The sequence below is a fragment of the Calonectris borealis genome, chromosome Z (genome assembly GCF_964195595.1).
Source record: "Calonectris borealis chromosome Z, bCalBor7.hap1.2, whole genome shotgun sequence".
Lineage (NCBI taxonomy): Eukaryota > Metazoa > Chordata > Aves > Procellariiformes > Procellariidae > Calonectris > Calonectris borealis.
The window spans coordinates 10,382,835-10,410,604 of record NC_134352.1 but is presented as its reverse complement, the minus strand read 5'-3'; the positions used below and the strand labels follow the sequence as shown (position 1 = coordinate 10,410,604).

Below are 27,770 nucleotides of genomic sequence, written 5' to 3'. Positions count from 1 at the left end.
TGGATCCCAGTAAGAAAGCAGGAGGAATTCAACTGTGTCAAAACCACAGGCATTTCACTTGCCGTCCCTGAACAGTGGCAAGACCCTCTTCCATTTTGTGTAGTCTCAAAAAAATAACTCGTGCAAAGCTAATGAACAGTTTGATCTGAGATCCACGTTCTTTCAGTGTTAGTGAGGAGTCGTTAAAACCTTGAAGGGCCCTTATGTTCTGTCCAAATAGTCTTCGAAAAGCTTATTTGCTGTCTAGATTTGACAGCCTGTACAGCAAACGCTGAAATGCTGATGACTATGATGTATTTTCATCTGCCTCCCTCTGAGGAACAAAACCTGGTATATGGAAAACTTTGCAAATCTGCTTGTAACGTAAAGGCAGCAGGAGCAGTTTGCTAGAGGTGAACAGTAATATAAAGTTTGTGCACTGGGACTTATCCTGCTTTCCTACTTCTAGACTAAATAGTACCTATACAGTTTTTCTTAACTGTTAGCAGAATACTATTATTAAGGTTCTCAGCGCTAACTGATGGGAGACTTCAGCTTCATCCTCATGCTACAGGATAAGCCACTGTAGTGTGTATACATCCTGATTACTCTCATTCACTCACTGTCTAATCTCTTTTAAGAGGCCTTTGCCCAGTGACAGCCAGTTCACAAAAGCTCTCCCTACTACTAAATCATTACTTTTTTTTTTTTAATTTCAAGTTGTCTTTTGCAAGGCTGAGGTATAGCTGCCCTATATACAAAACAAAGCAGTCAGCATCACTGGCTGATGAGGGCTGCCTACATGTGCATGAATTATCTTGTTCCAATGTAACACTGTTCAGTCTTGTACTCAAAACAAGTGAAAATGGTTCATATGAAGTCTCAGAAGTTTCATTTGTAGTGTGGCACTCTAACATGTTAAATAAGCTGGTGTTACTCTGAGGTGTCACTGAGTAAAGCACAAATCTGCAGTGGATATCTAGGTCTTGGTAGTCCCTCATCTACAAACACAACTGCTCCATTGGTGAGCATTCATGATATTAGTCCATGGACTAATGTGTATATCTCTTACCATAGCTAGCAGGTTAAAGGAGGGAGGAGATGAGCCTGACTACTTCTTTTCTGTCTCTCTATGCCTTCCTTTTCTAGAAACCAAACCATTTAATAGGTAATATCACATTAGCATGCTGTTTACAGTATACTAGAGCTACTGTTCTGCTGATAGTGTATTAAGGCTGCTGGCTTCTCCCTACAAAGCGATTTCTGGCATGGAGCTTGTACGGGATCCCCAGTGGGGTTTGGTGGGAGTAATGTGCAGTAACTGAAGAGCTGGAGCCATCAGAGAGCAAGTGAAGAGCTGGATTGCATTTAAAGGCTGATCCTTGGCTCTCTCCAAATACGTGGCAGTTGCTGTCAGTCTGGAAGTAAATACAAAATCTCTGCTGGAATTTAGCAGGCGGTTGTAGTGGCTAGGAGTAGCAAAGCAAGCTAGTGCTGGACTCAGTGCCAGTTCAAAGCTAGGAGAGCTGGTGCGTTCTCCAGAATGCAGTGGTTTTGATGTCTTGCTGTACACATGTAGTGTGCTGGCGCTGCAGCATCACCTTCATTGCAAGATGGTCTTGATGCAGCAAGTAACTAAGTACAGCTCTCTAGGCTTCTGTGAGCTGTGCTTCTCAGTGGGACTTAATGATAAGGGCCATCTACCTTTCAATCAGAGCTATCGCAATACCAGGCTCTTTAGCAGAGACTCCTAGTTGGTACACACTCATTAGTGCTTTTAGGCAGTTGCAATATGTGCTCTGCAAGCAGTCCCACGCAGTCAGCTTTCCAGGCTGTGGGCTGTTCGAGGACTGGGTAAAACATTTGCCAGCAGTTTCTCTGCATACTTACCTTCTGTCTCAAACTTGTAATGGCAAGTTTAACTCCTCACCCTAAAGAATGAAAACTTTAAAGATTTAACTTAATGTACTGGTATCTCTAATCACGCACACATGAACTTAATGTAAACAAACTCCTTTCTTCCTCTCAGAAATCAACAAAAGCAGTCCTTTGGCAAACCTAGCAATGGCTTATGTTCTAATCGTTTAGCCTTGAAGGAGTGTAATAAGCCTGTCACTTCTCAAATACGGGGCAGTGGTGAAACATTTTTTCACCCACAGTTAATGCACCTCGTAGAATAAACAAGTCATTAAATATCTTTGCTTTTACTTCTTGATGGCTAAAATAGTCTCGTCCTTGGAGTGAAGATTTCATACAGTCTTCCCAGCAAACTTGTAACTGCCAAGAGATTAACATGGTGCACAGTACTCTCCACAGATTTCTCCCATAATGTTTATCTGAGCAGAACATGTAATGAAGTACGAATAAATCTTAAGAATACATCAGCTGCAAGTAATCATTTTTCTTATTGCTGGCTTTCCCACTGCTTGAAAGGCCAGAGGATCTTTCTCTCATGCTGGCTGCAAACACGATTTTGGGGATGGAGTCCCTGTGCAAGGCTTGTCTGGCTTCACCCTTGCCAGTGATGGCTGTACTGCATTTGCGGCTAAGCTCTGAAGCGAGATGTTTTGGTGCACACCAAGTGTATCCTGTTCTTCTTTTCCAGACCACGCGAGCAGAGTTTGATTTGCCAGAGTATTCAGTCCGCCGGCGGTACCAAGACTTCGACTGGTTGAGGAACAAGCTGGAAGAGTCTCAGCCAACGCATCTCATTCCCGTAGGTAGTAAACAAGAATCTGATGTTAAGGACGGTTTTGTATTTGTCTTCCAAGGGTGATATTTTGGTAATATGTCTCTTTAGATTTAAATACAGTACTTAATTCTCTTGTAGTATTTAGATTTAAATACGGTACTTTATTCGCTTCTAGTGGAGTGGGAAGAGCTTCCCATTCTTGACTGACTATGAAGCTTAGACTTTTCTTGGGTGGCACATCTGAGAGGTGAGCTTTGGCAGCCTCCTGTAGGGCAATATGCACAGTGACTACATTTATTGTAGCATAAATGGAATACGCTTTTGCTCAATTATTATATTGAGATGACTTATGAAAAGCCACACAGGTACTTCAGGTCCTAGTCTCAGTCTGTTTTCAAGATGGCCTTTTGAATTGGTTTTAAAAAGAGTATTTTAAAACTATTTGTGCTAACAATAGCACAGACTTAAAATCTTAGCCCCTGGCTTGGTAGCTATTGGATGCCTTCAGTAGGCAGAAGTTTAGCTAATGAGATTAGCTAAACTACTGCACCCCTTCTTGTCGCTGAGGCTGTCAGTCTGACCACCTTATGTGATATGAAGAGGCAGTCTGTTTTGCTATAGAAGATGTGAAAAGGTAGGAAACCTGTGAAATCACCATCAGCTCTTTCGAAGAAAGAAATTCAAAAAGGCCTGTAGGAGGCGAATTGTCGGGAAATAGCAACACTGCTAGCATACCTTAGCTTGCCCATCTGGGATGGTGGGGAAGTTTCTCTGCTCTCCCTCCCTCAGCAAGGACTGGGCTACGTGAGAAGTGTTCAGTTAAGCTGTTCCAGGGTAGAGAGCTATTTACGTCCTTAATTTCTCTGGGACTTGCCTCTAAGTAGAATAATAGCCCAGTCTCTCAAAGATAAGAAATACTTCACAAAATCATGTGACACTGCTAACTGGCGGCAAATATGTTTACTAAGGGGTAGGGAGAAGAGAAGAGAGAGTGAGCTTGCGGGGATTAATGTGTTAGCTGCCCAGACCCTCTTTTCTCCCTCCCTTTTCTCTGAACAGCTGGAATTATCGAGGTTAAGCTTCTACAGATTGTTGTGTGCTAACAGGCTGCCAGTCCTGCCTGAAGGCTGCAAGGCAATAAATAATAGTCTAGTAGCAGAAGGTGAGTCACAGCCAGGGAATCAAGCTGCTTTGCGGTGACCTGGAATTTGTTGCACACAGAACAGCACATTTGGCACAAGTGGCTCTAATACTGGACACGAAACTGGCTGCAGAACAAGGCAATCTCTTAAGTGCCTTGCTTCTAGAAAATCTGGAAGCGTAAGGATGCGCTGCCCTCTTTTATCTGTTTATGCACAAGTTAGCAGTTACGGAATTCCCTATTAATCTCCTCCATGCAGTGGTATGGTGGGGAGATTTCTGAATGCATTGTGTATTTATTGCCTAGAAGTAGATGGGGAATAGAAGCTAAGGGCAGTTTCAGGTGCACTGTGACTCAAGTGTATTCTGAAAGGATGTTTCAAGCCAATCTAAGAGTATCTGTATTTTTAACTGGAGATAACTGCAATCCCTGGAGGCCTTCTGTCTAACAAAATACTGAAAGGGGGTTGTCTTCCTAATCTTGGTAAAATGACTCTGCCTAAAATCTTCCTGTAACAAAAGATGTGTCTTCTCAGTGCAGTGAGTCATGATAGCCTACACTTAGAAGCCCAAACTAAACTGAATATGGGGTGAATATGAAAACATGAATATGTGGTGTTTTTTTTTTTTTTAATGATCTGAGACCTATTCTAATCTGTTCTTTCAAACAATAGACTCTGCTCTCAGATCTGTCTCCAGACTGAAAAGAGAAGCCTAATATGGCCAAGGATCTTGTCTTTGGCTGGTGATGTTTGGATACTTGAAGCCATTTCTGACTTCAGTGAACTCTGCTCACATGTCACAGCAGGGAAAAGTAGACTATTAAGCTGGAAGACTGTAAGGTAGATAAGTAACACACAGTTAAAGCAGGATATCAGTTGCTAGCTGTGTGTACTGACTACTTGGAATGGACCTCCAAAGGCCTAAAATGTAAAGGACTGTAACTACTGCTATAGCTAAAACCAGGTTAAATGGCAGAAGTGTCTGCCAAATAGAGGTGCACCTTTCCGTGGGTCTCAAATGCTCAAACTTAAGTGATTATTCATGACTTAATGAATCATGAGCATATGACTTAAGTGCCTGTTTGCACGTGTTTGGTTGAACCCTAGTTCTTTAAACTCGTCTTCCAGCTTGTCCTTTTCCTCCTGCGTAGGGTGCTGAGGTAGAGGCTTCCTAAAGTATGGAGTCCCAGCTAAAGTTTACAAAGCAAAGGAAGAGAGTTTCTTCCTCCCTGAAGACTACTCCGCTAAGCATTATCCTTCTGAAGAAGTCTAATTAGAGTGTACCTTACACTGGTTTAATGAGAATGACTGATCTGAATGCTAAGCATAATAAGATAAGTCCTAAATTATTAAGACCACTTAAATATAGTGGTCAAAATATAGCTGTGTTGCAGCTAAGTTGTGCTGGCTGCGTTTTTTTGGGAGATGCAATCTTCATCTACATCCCACATCAGCTAGGGTATGATGGGAAAGCCATACGCGTACACAATTTTTTGTTTCTTTGAATTACTTTTGTCACAGATTTCAAGTGACACAGACTCTGAAGAGAATCCTGATTCCTGAATTGGGTGAAAATGGCTGTCATTGCTAGCCTAAGAGTAAACAGATTATCTGTCTGGGTGGACTGTTCCACAAGAATAAAATGCAAAGCACAATTTTAAAACTGATATTAATCTTAGAGTCCATGAGAACAAAAGCAGATCTAGTGGTAGAGCTGAGAGTAACCATGTTGAAGCTTAAAGAGTTATCTTTCATCTGAAGCGGTACTTTGCAGTCTGGAGTCTAAGTGTAACAGGAGGGACTGCAGAACTAGCAGATCTGGAGGCAGACTTGGGCTCTCCTGTTAAGCTGAACTGCAGAGATGAACTGGTGGAGTCGAAATAGGAGTAAGATGAAAGAGTAGATATGTTGGCAGACCTTTGTCACTTACACAAACGTGCTCAGGAATATTGGCTATGATAGATGACTGAGTGTGCAAGTGCTTCAGGAAGGCTCCAGCTTGGACTACTCGGCCATTTGCTGTGTCAAGCCTGCTCGTCTCTCTTTGCTCAGTGTGGTGCTGTCACTAAGGCTATCAGCTCTCCACAGAAGGGCCCTGTCCAGGAGCTCCAAATAGTTCAGAACAGAGGGGAAGAGAGTCAGTAGGATTGTTAAATTTTCTGAGTTTCCTTGGACTGAGCAGCCTTGCTTCAACATCGGGGTGTGTGTGTGTGTGCACATTGCTGTAGTGAATAGCGCGCAGCTCCGCTGGTGTCTCCTTTAGAGCCGGAGCTTGACCATGGATAGCAGTAGGGGCGAACACCCCAGGCTATGCTGGAAGTACTTAGGGTGAGTACTGTCTGGGCTTCACTGGTGTGGTGCTCAGCTGAAGCCACTCAGTAGAATTGTTGCATTAGGCCAGACCAGCTAACAGGTAATTCAGAGCAAGGCTTGCATCCCATCTGATGTATGGTTCCTGTTAGCAAACATAACATTTCAGTTCCTGTTAAGACTGGAGTTTGATTGCTTTGTATGTTTCCAAATAGCAGAAGCAAGTTTTTGGTCTTTTGAATCTTGTGCATTTTGCTTGTCTCTGGCAGCCTCTTCCTGAGAAATTTGTGGTGAAGGGTGTTGTCGATCGCTTTTCTGAAGAGTTCGTGGAAACAAGGAGGAAAGCATTAGACAAATTCTTGAAGAGAATAACTGATCACCCGGTGCTTTCTTTTAATGAGCACTTCAACGTGTTTCTCACAGCCAAGGTAAGCCAGTAATTTCCAAACACAATCATTGACAGGGACAGCAGAACAGGCACCTTTGCGGTCTCTTTTGAAATGAAGGTTAAAAGGCATTAATAAAACCACACATGCAGGTCAGAACTTAGAGCGTTTTGGGGACCCTGAATGTTGTGTGTGACAGACCCATGTGTGTGACAACCATATGGGTTCCCTTCGCTTGAAGGGAGGGGTGGTCTGCAGATTTGCAAATTCAGTTCTCCATACCTGTTTGTTTTTGTATCCTTGGGTCTAGACCCAAGGATGCTCCTCTGATGCAAGAGAGGTTCAAAATTCAGAAAATTGTAGAGTTTGTAAAATCCTCTTTTGGGGAGGAGGGAAGTGGAGGAGGAGAGATCTCTCTTGCACAAAAGCTTGCAAATTTCTTGGCTTTTTTCTTGTCTGTGCCTTCTATACTGCTTGCACTTGTTGCCCTCAAAACTAAGCGTGAAGACCTCATTCTTGTTTGTTCTTGGTCAACAACTTCATGCTCATCTTCTGCATGACTCGTCCAGCAGCAGTGCAATTTTGTTTGGCTGTCTTTTGAACTGCATTTTAAATAAGGCTATGAGGACCTACAGTCATGCTTGGGTTTGACCTGATAAGCGAGGAGAGCTGGAAAAGCACGTATTTCCAATGTCACATTATGCTAGCTCTCTCAAATGTGACACTTAATTTGAGCTCACTCCAGGCTTGTGCTCTGCTTGTTGGTAATGTGAGACTCAATCTCCAGTTCCCTTTTATTTCCCCTCCATGGTGAACTTAACTGCTGAAAGAAGCCAGAAATGCAGAATTTTTTTAGCACCTTGATAGTTAAATATCAGATAGCTTTGTTCTGCTTTTCAGCTATCAAAGCATGATGCAACTTTCTTAGCTGCTTAGTCGTCTTCTCCCACCCCTGTAAAATGAATGGTAAGGGCTTTATCCTCAGCCCCGGGCAGGGCTTGCCTTGAGAATACAGAGCATCCAGGGAGGAAGGAGAGAAAAGGACATGCGTTCTTCCTGCTGTCTCTAGCATTGGAACTTGCCGTATTGCAGCAGTTCACTGTGCTAGGACTTCAGAATTCAGTTACTGCAGAAAGTCATGAGACCACCTCTTGAAAAAGAGAAACCAACCTTTCTTCAAGTTCCCTGTTTGGACCAGTAACACACCAGAATGCTTGAGAGAGTGAGTGAATAATTTTGCGTTAAAGGGTCTTTTTGTGATGCCTGCTTGCAGGTGGGGCTTAGGACAGGCAGAATGCAAGAGTCAAGGAACCGCTGCATTACATGCAAAGATAATTCAAAATTATAGTAGCTGCTAAGATGTCAGGTTCTCTTAATCAGACTTACATTTGACTTATGTATAAGTACTTGGAAAGAATACCATAGTACAGGTTTTGAGGATGGCTGTTGTATTCTTTTTTTAAAGAACACTGAAGCTTTTAGTCTAGTCTGTAATACTATGTCTTGATTCTTGACCTCTACAGGTCTACTTGGTTTGAAAACATCTCTTCCTCAGGCTGTGTAGGATAACCTAGTTATAGCTCTTAAGGCTGTTTTGAGATGTTGAATAGTGACCCCTGCAGGAAGGAGTAAAATGCAAAATGGACGGCGTTTTAGCTAACTAAACCTAGTTTTTTTCTGATGTGCTGTCAAGGTGAAATCCCCTGAAGATTGTAGGTAAACAACCTCGTTAACATAGATTGTCTGAATGTTGATTTATGCAAACATGTAAAGCACTGGCAAGGAAGTTTAACTGTTCTGTGCAGGCAACGTGGCTACATCTGAGCCAGCCTGAGCTGCAGTCTGTCTTGCAGAGAAGCTGGGCTGGTCTCCCCATGCTGCGCTTTTTCTGCGTACAGTCTTCCCCTGCCTCCTGTCTGACCACACCACTGGTGTGAAGAGGCTGCTGACCAAACAGGCATGCAATATGCAGCTCTGTACGAGGCCATCAGAGCCAGCTGGTGCATTTGCATAATACTGGTGTTGCGGGCTATGACTTAAAAGTACTTTTGGATGAATGGCATGAACAGTACTCTGTGGCAACAGAACTGTTAATATCACTACTTCCCTGGTGACAGTACAGGAACATGGGTAAGTTTGGCCATGTTTTGAAAGTGCAAAGGTGGACCACTTACTCATTTATAATGTACTTCATACCGTTGTCCTGAATAGCTTTTCTCCATCTAGAGGCAGTCTTGAAACTGTGCGCAGCTGTACAACTTCTACAAAGTGAGGTTTTGTCCAAGGCTACATGTCACACGTAATCTCTTGCCTTCACAAGATTTGATCTGGACTTGAAAGTATCCTTCACTGTATTAATCTTCCAACATGCAAGTGAAATATTTCTAAACTGTTGTTTTTTTTTTTTAACTTCCTAGGATCTTAATGCCTACAAAAAGCAAGGAATGGCATTGCTGTCAAAGATGGGGGAGTCTGTCAAATATGTCACAGGAGGCTACAAATTAAGAAGTCGGCCACTGGAGTTTGCAGCCATTGGGGAGTATCTAGACACATTCTCTCTAAAGCTTGGTACCATTGACAGAATAGCACAACGGATTATCAAGGAACAGTTGGGTAAGGACATAAGGTGCTTTATCATAATACTTCAATCTGAGTGCTCTGTATCATGTTCTCGTTGATGGCATGACCAAGATAACTTGCGTCCATGATTCTGGCATGTAATGAGCCATACACAGAGCAAAATCTAACGCCTCTTGCAGATCTAAAACAGGCCCAAAAATAAAACAGGATCTTATCTTAGCTCAACTCTCCAAATACTTTTTAAAGTTGCTCTTGTTGTTATACCAAACTACCTTCTTACTAGAGTTATTTTTGGAAAGACTTTTGGGAGAGGGAAAAACCTGTAGATTCCGTCTGGAGGAGTACAGATGGAATACCTAGATGAAGATAACCTTTACAGACCTGTCTTAGCAGAGCCAAGTTTTACATATGTTTTGGCTACTGCACAGATGCAAGTGTCTTTGTATGAGAAGCTTGTGGGAATGGTCAGTTAAGCAGGAGGCAGCTTGGACCTGTCACCTGTGCAGCCATAGAGCCCTGTCTATTAACATGCTAATGCAACACAAGACTCCTGGGGGAGTTAATGTTTGCCAAGCTTGGTGCATAGTTTCTCCTCTTTGGTGTGAGTGTTTGCAGATCCTTGTGCCTCGCTCTTATTCTGTTAATCTACTTTTCCATCTGCCTCTTGCAGAATACTTGGTGGAACTACGAGAATATGGACCTGTTTATTCAACCTGGGGAGGGCTGGAGGTTGAGCTATCAGAGCCGCTGGAAGGAGTATCCGCCTGTATTGGGAACTGCTGCACAGCTCTTGAAGAACTCAGTGAAGACATGACAGAAGACTTCCTGCCTGTGCTTAGGGAATATATATTGTACTCGGAGTCGATGAAGGTAAAGAGAGCCCTGTGACAGAAGATGGTTATCATTGTGTTTGCATGGAATGATATATCAGCAAGTTCATTCTTTCTAACAGCGAGAAGGGTTGGTGGTGGGAAAAGTGGGTGAGTAAAGAATACATTAAGTAGGAGGATGTTTTCATAATCAAAACAAAACTAGGTATGTTTAGTAGCAGGGTACTGCATGGGTAGCATTATCTATCTGCTATGCTATTCAAGTCAAGTTAAGGTCAGTAATGCTAGGGTGCACACAGTGTTGAAGAGTTGCTCCTTCATCAGAATGGCAGGTGATACGCTGTAGGAGACGTCCTGTGGCTGCCTAGAATCTTCTCTTTGAGTTGTTAGAAAGTCAGTCGTGACTCGGCTCTTCGCCACTGGGTCAGTGTCTGGCCCTGCAGAAAAGGTAGCATTAGCAGTTTCTGTCACTTCTATGTAGCAGGGTTGGGTGGCTCCTTCTAGAACCGCGTGTCCAAATGACAGACCCTGCTTCCTCTCTCATCCCCATACCCTACGCAGGATGTGTCTGTTGTAAAGTTCTGTAAGTTCTGCATACCAAGTAACTGCTTAAAGATGTTGTTCTGTGACTCTTAATCTCTCTAAGAACTTGATATCTTACTGCTTATGCAGAAGTAATAAAAGCTACTTCAGTGCATTTTTTACTGTCTTGAATTTAAGGAGCATTGGTAGTCAATCCCATTGCATGGGGAAAAGAATTACTGAGTTAGCTGCACTGAAAACTGAAACTAAGGACTCTAGTTCTGCTGTTAGAGCTTTTCACCACATGCCCATGGTACAGTATGTATTAGCAATCCCTCTATACGGTACTAACAGACAAATTCCTTCTGAGGACTTTCCACTTGGAATAACTTTTACAAGGCTATGGTATGCACTCACTTAGAGATCTAATAGCCTGTTGTAAACCTACAGTCTGAACATGGTAGTCCTTCTCCATCTTAATCTTAGTCATCCTATACTTCTCAAACTGAGAATTGAAACACTCACTTGCAGATTTCTTTTCCCAGCTTCAAATGACTAGTTGTATAGCTCCTGTCTTTCCTGGCTGAAGTATTGCTGCAGAAGGCTTTGCACTAATTCCCTGAATGTACTCTTTGCTTTCACAGTCATGGTATTAACCCCAGCATAAACGAGGTGCATTTTCTTTACAGGACTATTAACACCCAAGTATTGCTGGAACACCCTGGGCTGTAGTTGGAAACCTTGTCCCAGGGTGTTCAGACTTATCCTTATTCTGTAGGAAGGGGGTGGATGTACTTACAAATAAACAGAGCATGAGGCTAGTGGTTAAAGCTTTTAGGCCAGAACATCTGGCTTTTGTGCTACAAATGCCGTGGCCTACTGGAGATGGCATCTGAAGTGGAAAGCTGGGTTGTGAGAGGCGCTTTTCACAAATGTAGCAGGGAAAAATTTTTTTTAAGCTAAAAAGCAAGGGTTTCTTCAGCTGAAGAGGTACTTCAGGCAGTTAAACACCACTTAGCACAGGGAGAGCGGCATTAAAGACTTGCAGCTAGACTACCTGTTGGCTTGGAGACTGCACTTAGTGTCTTTGCCATCATCTGACAAGAGCCCTTTTAGAATGGGGCTGTCTCCAAATACCAAAATGGAAATCTCTCAGGTCATACCAAGTGCAGTTTTCTTATTCTAGAAAATATCAGTCTGTTGCTATTCCTGCAGTAAGCAGCTACAGAATTGTCTTCCCAAACTCCATAAAACTGAGTAAGTAACTGTAAAGGAGGCTACTCTTGGAGTGCAGGAGGCTTTCTGCTGAAAGGGCTGTCCTCTTTGCTAGCAGTGCAGTCCTATTTGTCAGCTGCTGTGGGGCCTGCTTGTGAAATTAAAGTCTGTTTTGGTCTTTCAGAGCACAGCTTTTGAAAATGGTACTTGGTGGAAGGTAAGTCTTTAGGTACTAGGAGTTCAGTCCAACCTTGGTACCTTTCTCTGCTGCACACTGTACCCCAGGTATAGGTATGGGAACTTGATTCGTAGAGCGATCTCTAGGTGGTTGAATGTCCCTCAGAGTAAGAACTGCCAGGTTATCCTCACTGTTCTAGAGGTGAATGTGTGTCAGTGTCTTCAGGAGCACTGTTAAACCTGGGGGGGGCAGCCTGAGGGAACTGCACATACGGAGACAAAGCCCAGTAGTTCTGGTTGAAACAAATACCGCCTGACCCCAGGGAAGCCCCGTCTCTGGTTTCGTTTGAAAGATGTGGAGAGGCCGGCATTGTGGGCTTGAGTTGAAATGTGTGCTGGTAGTGTCTAGGAGAGACTGTTTCTGAAACCCAGGCCATGCATGAGATGGCCAGGCGATGTCTCGAATCCTGGTGCAGTGAGGCCCTTGTCAGCAAACGTGTGGTACCACGTTTTTTGCGGTATGCTGGTGTTGCCCTGGGGGCAAGTGCAGAGGACGAACACCACTCTACATAATTCAGTGCTGATACTAGAATGTTATGTGAACTCTGTATGCTTAACACTGCCAGAAGGGCTTATCAGATTATGCGATCCCCAGCTGTGCGCTTGGACATTACTTTTAATGCATGTTTAAAGCAAGCACCACGTGAATAGCTAACTGTCTCTCTAAAGGCATGCAGTAAATAAGGATCCTCTTGTGAGGTCTAGTCGTAATAGGAAGCTATGTGGTGTGCAAAAGGCATAGGATTGCAATTTGAGAAAGGAGGCTGATGGCAAACTTCTGAAGCTGCTTCAGAGATACGGGCCAAGGTGAAATGTTTCAATTAACTACAAAATGGAGAAGCACTTGCCTCGCTGAAAGCAAGCTAAGTCTTGCTTGTGCAGGGACCAGGGGTTTAGTTCTGTCCCCAGATAACTGAAATGTGGTGTGTGAGTTTTTTCTGTTTGGTGTTAGTTTCTTCCAACTTTTTTTTTAAATTTTTTAAATTTTTTTTTTAATTTGTATTTTTAAAATTTTTTTCTCTCTAAGTGAGGCCTTAACTAGCGGAAGTACTGCATGGGCTGTGGTAAGTCTGGGGATACTTGCTGCAGAGCTTTTTGGAGGAGCTGCTGAAGCATTAATGCATTGAGCTACATCTGAGAAGAGATCGCCTGGAGGTGCCAGAGGAAACGCTTCCTTTCACATTTGGGACAAGTGAAAGGGAGGGCAATATTTTTCTCATCGCTTATAGGTCAGCCATTAATGGATATTTAAAGGTGTATTCAGAAGCATATTGTTAATTGTCCACAGTGGACGGACTTGAGCACTTAAGGAGAAATAAGACACCTGCCCTTTGAATCTAGTCTGCCGATACCTGTTAATCATTGGCTACTCCTGGTACAGATCCAGCTTATTGCACTAACGCCAGGCTCCTAAAGGCTGAACACAATTGCCAGAGGCAGTTGTTTTTCTGAGAAGAAATTTCAGTTGACTCAGGTTCAAGAGGCAATACAAAGTAGAAATACCTGTTAAATCTCTCAGGCTTTCGTTGCATTGGTAACCTTAGTCACTTAAGGGCTATTCTACATAGTTGCTTAGATTCCAAAAGGAATGGGAATGTTGTGGTTTTTCAAGCAAACACAGCCAATGGCATGCCTGCTTGCATCCCTTTGGGGACAAAAGGGAGAGTTAAGCTGTTGAAGGTGAATTTTTCAGTTTTGCTCCCTTTTTTTTTGCCTAAACCAATAGCAACTTTGTGGATGGGGTGCTATTACTATTTATCATGCACTGCGGTTTGTAAGAATATTGATTGCAACGTCTCCTATCTCTACTCTAGAGCAATTGCACTGGTGACCTTCCCTTGGCTTAAGAGGGAGGAGGGGGAAGATGATTACTAGATACAGGGTTTGTACATCTTTAATTAGGAAACAGATCTTGGCTAGACTGGCTCTTAGAGCTCTGAGAACTACTCTTTTAAACAGACATTTCTGTAGGCAGCAGTGCACATGACTAGTCCTGCTTTACTAGGCTTGTCTGAAACTGTTAAAATGACTAGTAACCTTCTTTTGTCCTAATGGGGTAATTCCTTCTGGGTGGCAGAAGGGAAGACTGGAAACATGAACTGGCAAGCTGGCTGCAAGAGAAATTCAAATTTACACGTGCCTCAGCAGTGAGTGTTGGCTGACTTCACTCTGAGCATTTTTAATAATAACTTTGCATCAACCGAGTTACAAAAATTACTAGTTGTTTCCTTGTGAAGACTGAAGAAGTAAGTTGCCCGCTCTTGCAGACACAGAACTGCTTATTTTTTAGTAGTATATTCTTAAAAAGATTAATTTCTGTGGTTGTTTTTAAGCTGTAAGACTGTAGTATAACCTCAGTGGAGATCTTGGCTTGTGGATGTAGTACAAGATAAGGATAGCATCTCTTGCTCTCTATTCTGAGAATACTCTGTCAATAAAATGTTTGCTGCTTGTGAAACTCACTCAGGTAATGCAGTGCTTTTCACGTAAATTGTGCTTTTCATAACTTTAATTAAAATTAAATTAAACCAACAACCAAACCCCCAAACTGATCTAAAAGCAAAGCTTACTTTTGTTCTAACACGAGAATGTAACAGCTTGCTGTAAAGGACTTCAAGGAATCTTTGCAAGTGAAAAGGGAGATGTAATACCTTCTGTGCTGGCCTTCCTGACTCTTAGCCCATGCTGTTGTCTGTCTGTTGCTTGAGGATATCAAAAGCTTTGTACTAGTCCTTGACAGCTTTGATGCTTTCGTTCATATCCTTTTCATGCTAATAATAGGTCAACGGATGAATTGAATTTAGGCAGGATTATATGCATGGTTACATGACAGCTTCTATCTTGCACACTTTCAGCTTGTCCGAAAGTTGAATTTTATCTGACTCTGCCAGCTGCTGGAGAGCAAGTGTTCTTTGTTTTTAAAAGCTACTCCCTAAATACTGTAAAATAGGACAAAGTCAGTCTGAAAGTCCGACTTCGGACTGAATTAGCACTTAAGCTGTATCACTTTGCAGTTTCTTGCAGACTGGGGAGAGAACGAACAAGAGGATCCCTCTGACAGCTCTTTTTTTCTCTTGCCCATAGAATGTGTTGAAGAAGAGAGACCAAGTTCAAGCGGAGTATGAAGCAAAACTGGAAGCAGTAGCCTTGAAAAAAGAAGACCGTCCAAAGGTTAGCACTTAAAACTACGCTACAAAAACAGCTTGCACTTACATTACTTCCTGAGAAGAATGGAGAAACAGAATTTGCTTTGTCTGGGTCTGGTGGCATCTTTTGCAGTAGAAGCAATTTCTGGCAAGCTGGTGTGAAATAAAGACCTAGGAATGAACATACATAACCTGTCTAGCAACTTCTGTACTACTGATCTCCCAGCATTCAAACAGGATGGCTCTGATCTGTGTGACACTTGAACAACAGCCAGCAATCAGTTCAAGTGTTTAGTGACAGGGACTGAAGCAGTGGTAAAACAGTCCCTGGTGATTTAGCAGTGAGTCAGCTAGCTGAGTTAAGGTCCTAGCCCTGCCACTGCTGAACTGTATTGCAGGATACCTGTTTTGACTGTGGAAGACTCCATGTTTTGCCCCTTCTGGTAGGGAGGTCTTCCTGTGTGATGCTGAACAGGCACAGCAGGTGTCACTGGGTGACAGGTTTTGGCTGGGCTTCATGCAGAACAAAGCTGTAAACTGGCGTGCTTATGCTGCCACCTGCTTGCTGCATGAAGTGATGTGCAAGAGCCCCATCTTAAATCACTGCAGCTTTAACCAACAATGACAGCAGGTTTTGTTCTCTTCCTCTGCTTGGGGTTTTTTGGTTCCCTTTCATTCTTGTGTTAATAGCTAACGAATGACTTTCCAGTATTAGGACTACTGTACGATAATCTTACACGAGGTTCACATGATGTCTTTAATCTAAGAAGCTGAAGAGGACAGAGCATAGAAATGCAAACTGGTATTTTTCCGGTCTTGTGATTGTAACGGACTCTAAAAACAGCGGTGTCTTAGGTACCTTGTGGTGCTCTTGTATTTTAGTCTTTTGCCTGCCCCACTGCTGGCTGACGTGGTATGTACTCTTACTTCCTCAGTGTAGCTTTGTATAACAAGTTGTATGTAGGGTAGAGGGAACTAAATCTAGCGTATCCACGAAGCCAGATGAGGTTTTTAGGCGTTTGACTCTATCAAGGTCTTGATGCAGTGGAACTGCTGAACTTCACTAATCTCTCACCTATTAAAAGGCTTTTGCATCTCACCTCTCAGTGGGATTACTGTGTAAAGCACAGCACTTAAATAGCTGTTCGAGAATTTTTTGAATACTTACGTCTCCTGTCCAGAGTGTAAGCATATCTTTTGGCAACTCCTTGTACCTTTTTCCCTAACATAAATCTTTTGTGTCGTTTACAAGATGAAGTTAAACAAACTAATAGAACTCGTGGCATGTTCATAAAATAATAGCTCATGGATTTCAGATCCTTTCCACCCGGAGGGAATGTCCTCATCTGTAAGAGCTGGTAGCTCAGAGCTGTGGCTAGCAGCACATCTTACATTAGTGAGGCCTCCTGGCTATGACTTGCTGGAAGCTAAAAGCAGACAGAGGATCATGAGCTGGGTTATGCAGCGAACAGCATTTGTGTTCCTTTCAGCATATTTAGCTGATTTGACAGAAATTATGTTTAAAAAAAAAACAAAACCCAAAAAGAAAAAACCCAAACCTTAAGGGAGGAAAGGCCTCCTTTGAGGGCCTATCATTACTTGTTAATCTCTTCCCCTGGAGGGCATTCTGGGACTCGCTGTACACATAGTCAGGTTGGCTTCATCAGTGTCACTAGGTCGTTCTCACGTTGAGGTGATCAGCTTAAACGGTGGCCTATAAATGCAGAAGGCTTGTAGGGCTACTGTAAATGTCTGTCAGCAAATACTGCTCAGAATGCTGAAGTTTATCTCAAAAAAAAGTGTGGTGTTTTAACACTAGCATAACTGTATTAGCGTGGAGTCTGTAGCCTTTTGTTTCTAACAAGTGCAGTGGTGAAGTGCTGCTTACCCATTTCTGACCCACGCTGGAGCTGGTTTTGCAGTAGTCCAGCCAACGTAGTGAAGTGCAGGCATTGTTTCCTTTTGGTAAGATGAAGTCCGCCTCTGATGACCTAACTTACTCTTCTGCCTCAAGGCTTTGCAGTGTGGTGATCTATGGGAACCGTAAATATGGCAGTGCAGAACTTGAAGTAGAAGGTGACCATATGTATTTACAAGGGAGGAAAAAAAAAAAGACTTGTACCAGATGTGTTTCCAGAGAACTAGGAAGGTAGAAATAACACTTACAGAGATTAGTTGCCTAATAAATGCTGGATTTATTGTGCTTCAGGACCATTTGTTACTTGGTAATGATGCTGTAGAGGAGTTTTGAAAAAAAGTGGACATGCTAAAAAAGTGGACACGCTTATGCTGCAAGTGATGCCCTCTGCACTTGACCACTCTAAATTCTAGATGTGAGGCATATTTGGTCTCTGGTCTCTTCAAGAATTATGTGAAGAGGAATAGATGTAGGTGCAGAATTTCATATCGTATAATGAGGTGACCAGACTCCTGAATATACAATTTTATGCTCAATTCTTGCCTGCATATACATCTCTTCTCAGTTTGAATTGACTCACTAAAACAGTGATGGGCCCTTCTAGAGTGTATTGGAGTTTGAGGCAGTTGTCACTTGGTTTTGGGGTTGGGGTTTTTTTGAGCTTTTCCAAGTAGCTGAGAGCAGCCACCAGTAAGAAAGTAGCAGCTTCCCCCAAACTCCAGTCTTCTTTCTTCTCAGGTCCTAGTTGCTAGCTAATATTTAGTATCTCCACTGGTAAAAGCAGATAAAAGCATCAGCATTGATGTTTCAACTTCTGTCCAAATTTGACGTTAGAACTATTACCTGTCTTTTCATTAACATTGTACTAGATAGAAAGTGCTTAAAAGCTGTTAATGAACTTAAAATTTTGTTTCAGCTAGTGAGTTGCAACTTCTGTCTGGGAAGCTGCAGTTTTGGAAGGAAAGGTATTTACGCTCCTGATCAGGACTGGTGCATGTGCAGACACTGCTTTCATAATGCCTTTGGAGACTTAGCTGGAGTTCATTGCCGTTGTTCCTTAATTAGAGCATACGTGACCCATTTGCTGACCACTGGGTTGTCTCTGTAGCTCTAAACTCGTACAGCCCTCTCAGCCTGACCTGTAGGAGAACTGGCTGTGAGAAAGAACAGATTTTTTTCTTTAACAGCTTCATTGTGGTTTCAGATCCTGGCAGAAGAAGCAGGAAGCTGGTGAGTGCTTAGAAACTAAATTAATTGGATTGGGAAATCTTATGTGGTTTTGCTTCCAGACTTCATGACTCTTTCTCTTGATAGCCTAGCCTTTCCCGTTAAGAGAGCAGAGTATGTATAAGTATGACGCAAGGCATATTTGCCTTGAGGGGAGCATCTTCTAGACCGTCCAGCCACTGGCTGGGTAGTTCTTGTCTGAAGCCTACAAGACTACTTCATGTCTGGAGTTGTAGCAGAGTGGATTCTGTAGCCAGAAGTATAGTGCTCCGGGAGGGTGCGGGAAGTGTATAGCTACTGAACCCCCAAGCTGCCTGTAGTGTAAAGCCAGTTGTGTGGATAAAGGGGCTCTCAAATCCCATGAGTATGAAGGAGGTGCTTCCTTTGTCTCCGACAGCTTTATTGGAGAACAGATGTAGGACCTTCTCTGAGTATTAGTCAATGTAATACTTCAGTGATTGGCCCTAATCCACAACCTGGAGAATAATGAGAGTTGATATGTTTCTGCCTAAATCGCATACCTTGCCAAACTGCAAGGTAGTAGCACACCTCTAATTTCCTATATTGTTACCTATGAAAAGCTTCTTGCATAGTCTGTCCATCTTCTTCCTTCCTTCATGCCCCTCAAAGAAAAAGGGAATTTCTTGAAAGTATCAAGTATGGGAGGAGCCACTACAAACTTCTTCATTCTACCTTTTGACTTTGTGCAAGCCACAGCTTCCAGAGCAGCAGTTCACTTCTCATGTTGGTGCTAGAGCTTGGGGGTTTCCTCTTCTGAGGTCATGGGCTTAGTCTGTATGTCCTTACAGGCTTCCTGTCTGTGTGGACTGTGCAGCACAAGGGGAAGGGAGAGAAAGGTGTTCATGGCTTTCCTGCTTGAAGAAACATTTGTAAATTGTTCCTGTAGTTGCCTGGTGGTATACATGATGTTAGTTAAAACATAAGCAAAGAACATCAGCTTCTTTGGCCTGAAGTGCATCTGCCTAGGCTTGCAATAGGCTGTCCTTCAAGATTTCTCCCATTGCTTATGTGTGATTATGTGTCCAGTGTTGAGCCCAAAGGCCCAGGAGCCAATCCACAGTGATCATCAGCAGTGCTTCGCACTTACATTTTTTCCAGGCAGCCTGTAAGGTTAAAAGTGGAAGCTAGAAACTAGAGGCTTAGGAGTTTTATTCTGCAGCCGTAGCTGATCAGTGCTGTTTGTATGCTGTGGTCGAGAGATAACACTGAGGTTATCCAGCTCTTTGGACAAACCTAAATATTTGTTGTTTCATACACACTAGTGTAAATCGGGAAATGCCTAGTGCAACTGTAAATGGGAAGGAGGAGAGGAAGCTTGCTCTGGAGCTGTAGTCAAGCTGCTCAGTTTGAGAACTAGGAACTGAGCCTAGGCACCCAGCACTTACACCAAATGGTTTTCCTCTTTATGTACCTCTAGCAAGCTCTTCCTCAGTCTGCCTCCATATCTGGTGTGGAGATGGTCAAGCACAACTGCCCACCACCTCAAACAGCAGCGAACAAATTAAGAATCCCATCTCCTCACTAATACAGAATTAGGGCTTTTCTCCCAGCAGCCATAACTAAGTTTATTCAAGGTAACTACTGGAGTGTTAACTTGCATTTCCTCTATAGCTTTGCTCAGTGAGGTTTGAGCTAATTCAGCAGTCTCATACTCTCAGGGACAGTTTCAATCTTCATTTCTTTTGCTGCAGGTACCCACAGATGTTGAGAAATGTCAAGACCGAGTAGAGTGTTTCAATGCTGACCTGAAAGCAGATATGGAGAGATGGCAGAACAACAAAAGACAAGACTTTAGGCAGCTACTCATGGGGATGGCAGATAAAAACATCCAGTACTACGAGAAGGTATGTGGCACTGCTGGAGCATTGGCAGCAATAAGAGTAGTTCATTTTCCTCCGAGGTGGTAATTCTTCAGGAAATCTTCATGCTGTCTTAAAGAAAAGAATCTTGGACATCTAAATCAGTTCTGTAGTGCAGTGGAAGCTGCTCTTTGTCAGCAGCTTAGTGTAATCTATGGAGTTGCTGGTCATGCTCAAGTGAGCTGCATGAGACAGCAGCCTTTTGCAAGGCAGCCCTGTAACAGCATTTCATCCTGGATGCTTGTCTGTCTTGCATTCTTGAATTGAACAAATTACTGAGCAGCAGTAGTGGCAATGAAAAAGACCAAAATTGCACATTCTGGTAATACTACCAGACTAGAAAATCTCTTGATTCTGCCTTTTATGAATGAAACTACATGGGTTAATGTACATCCATGGATCCATATATAGATTACACCTGGTATGCATAAATTATTCTAATCTCTGTCCCCTTGTGCATAGTTCTGTCCCTTGTATGCTAGTCCTGGAAATATCTAGTCATACCTCTGCCCTTTTTCAGTTGGTGCATGTATACCTGAGATTCAGTGTCAGATTTTCTTTTTTTTAAGTGAGAGGACCTTGACATTTAACTGCATATGCTGCCAATCCAGTTTTCCCTCACACTAGAACAGTGCTGTCCAATGCAGTGGTTGATATATTAAACAGTACTAGGCTTATGCATGGAGACATACTTCATCTTCTTGCCTATTGCTTTTTTCCACATCTACTTTACAAACTTCTTCCTGTGTTAGGTTACCTCTTCATGTAATATTAATATGCACTTCCTTTGCCCCTTCCGATATCTGTCTTGTCAGTAATTCATAACTAGTCACACAGAACTTCCTTCAGCCTGGTCTCTCTTTTCTGCTGAGACTGCTGTGGAGGGGGTATTAAAGACTCCACTGAACATCCAGCAGTGCCTCTGCAATTGACAGTTAAATCTGTACATCTTAGTTTTGCTCGTAGCTGCAGCGAGGAAGGTGTCTAATCGCTTCAGGATACACAACTAGAAATACTCTATTCACCTGCAGCGCAATCAGCAAGATTAGGAGGAAGATGTCCAACAGTCACAACAGTGACTTGTGATTATAAGAGCTGGTGATGAGTTTGCTCATTCCCAGTATTTAATAATATGTATTCCACGGTCTATATTTGACCAGTTTGACTTCTGGGCTGTACATGGTTGAAAGACAGTAACGATACACAGCACAAAGACTGGAGTGAGTATACGTGTCTGGTAAAATGAATCCAAAGCCTGGAGTGACTTTCTAATAACCCAGAAGCTAGACTCCACTTTTATTTTACTATACCAGGTATTACCAGTTCATCATGCAGTGGAGTCAAGTCCCAGATGTATACTGGAGTACAGAGTATCTCTGAACTACCTTCCCTAAATGCATGGGTTTTTCAAATAAGTTTGATGGAAGTAGTCTATAATAACTGCCAGTGTGTCCAAATCAGTCCTCTCCTACAGCCACATCACAAAAATGTGAATTTCTGCTAGAAAAAGTTTGTCTGCCTAGCTCAAAGCTGTGGTGTTCTTCAGTTTAGAAGAATCTAGCTTGATATTTGGAAATCCTGGGTATTCCGATGGTTTCTAATGGCTTGGGCCAACTGATGACTTTGGAAAGCTTTAATTTGTTTTCTTTGTTTGGAAACTGCTGCTATTCTTTCCAAACACTTTCTTGCTGTTTGAGATTCTGGGGTTTTTTTCCCTCTTCTGTAATAATCTATAAAGACCTGCCTAGCCTTTCTTGAACTTGCATTGTGTTGGTCTGGAAGGGTTGGTCAAAAGTTACAAGAACTGATGTACAATCCATTTTTTAAATCTTTATTTCTTTCTTCAGTGCCTTACGGCGTGGGAGTCAATTATACCACTATTGCAAGACAAGCCAGAGACCAAATAAGAAGTACCTTCATGGACAGTCTAGCACTTCTATGCTCAGTACCACTAGACATACTGGAACTGTATGAAGGACTCCTTTTGTCAAGTTAACTGAAATGCCAGCTGCACTTAAGCTGGAACAGATGCTCTGAAAACTATTTGAATTTTTTTTTCTCACTTTCTGTGTTTAAACTGGGGTGTGTTTCATCTTTTTGAGTTATCTTGAATGGTTCCTTCTTTATCCTATGGAGTGATTGGGGGTTCATAGTGAAAGTGCATGGGGATCTTGATAAAACTTACCTCTCTAGTCTGGAAGGAACTGATGAGTAGAACACTAAAAAGATGAAAATAAAACTCTACTGCAAGGTGCCAAATGACATCTTTATTACCATTCTGTTTTGTTTGCTAAAAAAAAAAGGTAATTATTCCTATTATACAGTACTCCCTAGCCAATCCTTATCCCTTTTTTTGGATGGACAGGGAAAGGCTGGAAATGAGTATTTTCTGTTTTGCTACAGCCCATATGCTTCCTCTGGATAAAATGGTTTCTGGAGACTTTTCTGTGTGGGAGTTGGGCTGGTCCTAGGCAGAACATACCAACACCACCTGCAGATAGCCTGTGATGCAAGCATGAACTGTGGTTTTTGTGAGTGTGGCATGCTGTTGGTATCTTTGTTTACCCTGGTGATTATGAAGTAATGTCAGTTGGCTGAAGTGTACTTGTGACTGACTTGGGGATCAAAATCAGCCTAGCTGCGAGAGTGAGTTGAACTCATAAGCTTTTTTTATGAGTTGAACTCATAAGCCTTTCAAGGCTTATGGGAATGGTGGAAGCAAGTATGAGTCTTTAGCGTATTTCTCCTAAAGATAGCTCTGGAAGTTGCATGGTAGAATTCTCTTGGTCCATGCTTTAAACGTTTTTTTTTTTCCTGAACTAGAGCCACTTTGGGCTTGGTCACTTAAGGTGCCTGCTGTGGTAAAGTTAGGACTCTGCTTTCTCTCCCCATGTTTTTTTGCAGCAGCCAAAAGCCAAAAAGTGTCAAATGCTTGCTTACACCAAGCATCATTGTGTGTGAAACTTGCCTTAAACACGTCAGTGGGGGTAGATGGGTACCCTATTCGGTACACGTATGTTCATACCTGTCTCTACTGAACCACACGGCAAGTCTTTTAAGAGTACTTTTAGTACAGATCTATTTTCTTAGTAGTTTTTATTGGCCTTTAGAAATGTAACTGCTTCTGTAAGTCCCTTTTTTTCCCTTTTTCTTGCAGTCCAACCTCAAGTAAATGCCTGCTTGGTGTTAATGGCCTTAGAAATGCTGCCGTGATTCCCAGGGTCCCAGAGTCTTGGTTTAACAGCATGCAGATAAATCCTTTTTAACTGTCCTAAGTGAGGCGATTTGAGGCTAATATCAGTATAATATTGGGATTTAGGGGAATAAATAACTCTGACTGCTTACTGCTAAACTTGAGTGATTACTTGATCTCTGGCAACAGTCTTGTGAAGAATCTGAGCAGTAATAGAGTATGTGCAACTTCTGTGTTCTTGTGATGATCTACCAGCTACCAGTCTGGTTTGGACTTTATCCCTTCATAAACACCAAGTATACCTGAAGCCCCCTTACTCAGCTTGGTGGCTTTATAGCAACTGTCAAGATGAGTTATTGCAGCAATGTGATAGCTGTCAGAGTAATGCTGACCCAGATGATGCTCTCTGGGTGCAGAAGTCAAGTTTAAGACATTTTAAGAGATTTTCGTTTTTGACTCAGCCTCCCTGGACAGCTCTGTGGTACTAAAACTATGCTTTTTGGTTTAAGCTCTCAGTTTATCAATATACACTTATTTGGTGTAAATGAGAACTCTGCTTTAAGTTGCTCTTAGGTCCAGAATGACAAACTACTCTTGTTGTGCAAGGGAAGTGTTTAAGGGGATCACCTTGAAGCAGTAACCAAGTGTTTTCCTCAATCTTTCCCTTCTAAAATAAGCACTTGCATAACATTTTACAGTCTGACCTTCAAGGTTACTGTCCTTCCTATTTCCCACAAACAGAGATCAACATGCTTTTTTGAGCTGATTCCTGTGTGGGAAATGGAATTTTGTAGTTGACTCTGCAATGTCACTGGGAGTCAAGCAAAATGTAGTTTGAACTAATATTTGGACAGTCTTCCCTTCACCTTATCAAAAAATAGTGCAAGATGAGTAGAAAGGATGGTGGTTTTTTTTCTACAGGTGAGTAGATTTCATCTGAACACTGAGGTCCTGTTCCCTCTTAGTTTTATGTCAAACTGAAGTGGGTGTTGGTTCTGGGGAATTTAGCAATTGACATCACAGCTGTTCATGAGAAGCGTAATGGCCAGTGGGGAGTACCAAGTGGAGTTCAAATCAACATGTAACTGTTAAGGCTGGAGCTGTTGAAGATCAGCTTAAATCTTCTTTGATCTGATGCCACTGATACTGCAGCACAGTTTTTAAACTAGTCCTCAACCAAAGCATGTTTTGATTTCAGATAAATCCCTTTCTGGCTAAGCTGTTGAAAGGCAGGCATGCTTTGCACTTCTCTGTTGGAGTATGTGGCTCTGTGGCACCTGCAAGTTGATTTGGAGGAGAGGTTGGAACATGCATCTCAAGCTGTGGCCACTAATAGGATTTCTTATGTGATTTGGAAAACCAAAACCTCTTAAGCCCCTACAAGGGAAGTAAAACTTGACATTCAAAAGAGGAGTCCTCTGCAAGAATTGCTGCGGTGTAAGAAGGGTGTGTAGTGATGGGTCTCTCAGCTCCTGTGGGCTGTGGAGGTGTCTCTTTATAAAGAGCTGTGTAAATCACTAGGTAACTGTGGGAGAGGCTGTTAGGTAGCTGGGGAGGATCTTGACTGTGAGGTCTGGGGCAGCAGTGCCCAGCGGGAGAACTACAAAATAGCAGGAAAGTCCTGTAAGATGTAAAGCGACACTTGTAAAGAGTGCACTTACTTAACTTCTGATAGTGGGAGGTTGAGATCAGAACTGTTAATGAAACTCGTCAACATGTTATCCTGCAATCCTTACAGGGTAGGATTCTCTCCTTCGGATGGCCCAAACCTTAAGTATGAAAAGTAAAAGGCATTGGTAAAGGGAAGCAGTAGTGCAGGAGCTTCATCTTTGAGTAACTTCTTGAGTGTTCAGTCACTGAAGGTCACCCTCTGCACATGCACTAAAATGATGTCAAAAGTAGTTGCACTCTTTCTAAACCTACGTAACATGTGGGTCCTTCAACAGTGCTTAAATTAGCCCAGTTTTCCTTGTAATCCATAGCCAGACCAAATTCCTTCTCAGAGGATGCATAATTCACTGCTGTCCTGGTTACTTCTGTGTAATTTCTGGGATTTTTGTTTTTTCTCTTAACTGGCACCAGCACAAGCACTGAGATCTTGGTTTCATGCTTGGTAATGAAGTGTGCATTGTTAATATGTATCCTTACCAGGTTCTGACTCTTGCAATAAATATAGATGTTGAAACATCATGTCTTTTTCAGGTATCCATTGAAAAATGAAAAGGTAATAGGTGTAGCCCTAAAGACACGAACCCTTCTCATGTGAGTTGTATCGAAGAATAAACTATGAATTCTTCACTAAAGTCTGCTGCTTGGATTTTTGTCACACTGACACTTGTGCGAAGGATAGAGTAGTAAGGTAAGTGGTAGAAAGAAACATCTGCAAAGCATGAGTGGCAGAGGTGGTCCTGCAGAGTGATGTGAGGTAGCCTTACAGCAGTGGCTCTGCAGAGCCTGTTTGTGATGCGTATTGCTTCAGGTGTCGGTCCTGCAGATGCCAAGGTACAAAAGAATTCCCTTCCAGCCCACCAGGGACTGTTCAATGTTTTAACAGGAGCCATGCTTTTGTTAAAACATGCACAATTTAACTGAGTATGATTAACATTGCAGACTGTTTAAAATCCTGGTGCTGATAGCCACTGAGCAAAATTGCATAGGCTAAATAGCTTATTAGATGTTCAGCCTTCTCAAATTCTGAAGGTAGAACAGTCTTTCCCTTCGTACATTAACTTTTGCTACAACAACCAATAAATAGGGAAAATGGGGTCTTTTTTTTAAGGCAGGGAACTTGCTACTACTTGCCAGATTTGTTGGTGGTTTTTTTTTTTTTGTAAAGTAAAACTGGGGATCACAGGAATAAACTTGCCTTCTGGCAGTGTGAATGTTGCATTTTAAACTTTTTGGGAGTGCTGTTTAACCAATTTTATGGAATAAAATGGCAATGCTTAATTCTATGCTTAGCACTTTGGAGTCTGGCTGGGGTATCTGACTTGTATGAGTACTCAGTAATGAACTGGGCTAAGGCACAGTACTTGTGCAGAAAATAACGCACTTTCCAAAAAGGCGTAAGTAGATCACCCTTATGTAAGTGGCGTGCTAAAACATTAAAGGCTAGTCACTGTTCTAGACTGGTTTGAAGGCCTCAGTACTCTATGCTTTGAAGCTAGACCATTTTCTTAACTCTGCTGGTGGGATATGTATCCATACCTTAAGATCAAGCAGCAGGGTTGGGGCCAGTGCCACATTCCCACTGCACAGGGAGACAGATTGCAGAGGGACATTCTCCCAATAGCAGACAGCCAAAGGGCTTTTGTCTTTAGTGTATGAAAATAAAGCAGCACTGTCCTCGTTCTCTTTTCCTCTGTGCCTGCATCCCTCTGTCCCTCCTTAAGGTTTGGGGAGTTGGGCTGTGCAGGTGAAGGCAAGCTGGCTGTGAGCAGAGGTGGATCTCGTCCCCCTCCATGTCGAAGGTGTCAGTTCTGGGGACCAAAATGGTGCTGGCTTGTTGCCCAGACTCTTCCACTTTCAACCTCTGTAGACCCACTCACTGGAACTAGCGTCACTGTTCATACCATTAAAAACCAAAATGAAAGCTGCGAAAAGACTTGTCTCTGTGTGAATTAGCTAGTAAACAATGTAAAAATGGGAAGGAGGCTTTTGTTTCCTGCACTTGACCAAATCTGGCAACTGTGCTCTTGTTCAGACTCGCAGGCTATGAAATGTTGTCTTGCCTTCTGGTGCTGGCATGTTTCTATACCCTTTCATATATCTCTGTATAAATATACTTTGTGCGTTGTTTACTATGGAACTAGTATTGATGGAGAAAAACACTTTGAGGTAAAACTGTTTGTAATTCTCTATTAGTGTGTACATTTTTTTAAAATGCACCATTTGTTTACCTCAATTAATTTAATGGAATGGACCAATAAATGTATTAAAAGATGACTCCTTTACCTAGAATATAAAGTTTCATTTTTTGCAGCCTTCGTCATTGAAATAGTGTGTGCACTTATTTTGCTGGGCAGCTCACTATCTTACTGCAGAAATACCCTTCCCTTAAAATCTTGTTCCACTCCTGATTTAACTAAAAGCCATTTGTCTGTTGCTGTAATACATCTGGTATTACTTGAGGGGGAAGCCTGGAGCTGAGGAAGGGTTGCAAGAGTGCAGGGGGGGGAACTGGGGTGGCAGCAACTTCCTCAGAATAAGGGGTTGTATAGTGAGTAATCAACTTCTGCTTACTGCATCCCTGGCTCGAACTGAAGCTGCCTGATTTGCCTCCAGATTATTTCGGTTACTGAAGGGCTTTTAACTTGCCTTAGTCCAGGATCTTGGAAGCCACTTAACCCTTCTTAATTCAATTAGCATGTAAGTAGACGCATAATTTGAGCCCTGATCCCTCTGGGGCATGCTGGTCTTTTGAATCATGTTTGGATTTAGCTGACATCATCTCCTGCCAGTTGCTTTATTGCATGAGGTTCCTTTTGGTAGGGGTTTCAACCCAGCATAAAGC

The 27,770-nt window shown here is 42.5% G+C and overlaps 1 protein-coding gene across 1 annotated transcript in view; it reads left to right on the top strand.

The window, feature by feature from the left end:
• Positions 1–22,715, top strand: part of SNX30 (sorting nexin family member 30) — a 47,376-nt gene extending 24,661 nt beyond the window's left edge. Inside the window, exons 3-9 of the mRNA XM_075136274.1 lie at positions 2,585–2,695; positions 6,393–6,551; positions 8,927–9,122; positions 9,760–9,959; positions 14,978–15,064; positions 19,897–20,049; positions 21,912–22,715. Coding sequence (XP_074992375.1) covers positions 2,585–2,695; positions 6,393–6,551; positions 8,927–9,122; positions 9,760–9,959; positions 14,978–15,064; positions 19,897–20,049; positions 21,912–21,971 — 966 coding nt within the window. The 3' untranslated portion in view covers positions 21,972–22,715. The remainder of the gene's footprint in view (positions 1–2,584; positions 2,696–6,392; positions 6,552–8,926; positions 9,123–9,759; positions 9,960–14,977; positions 15,065–19,896; positions 20,050–21,911) is intronic.
• Positions 22,716–27,770: the final 5,055 nt, after the last annotated feature.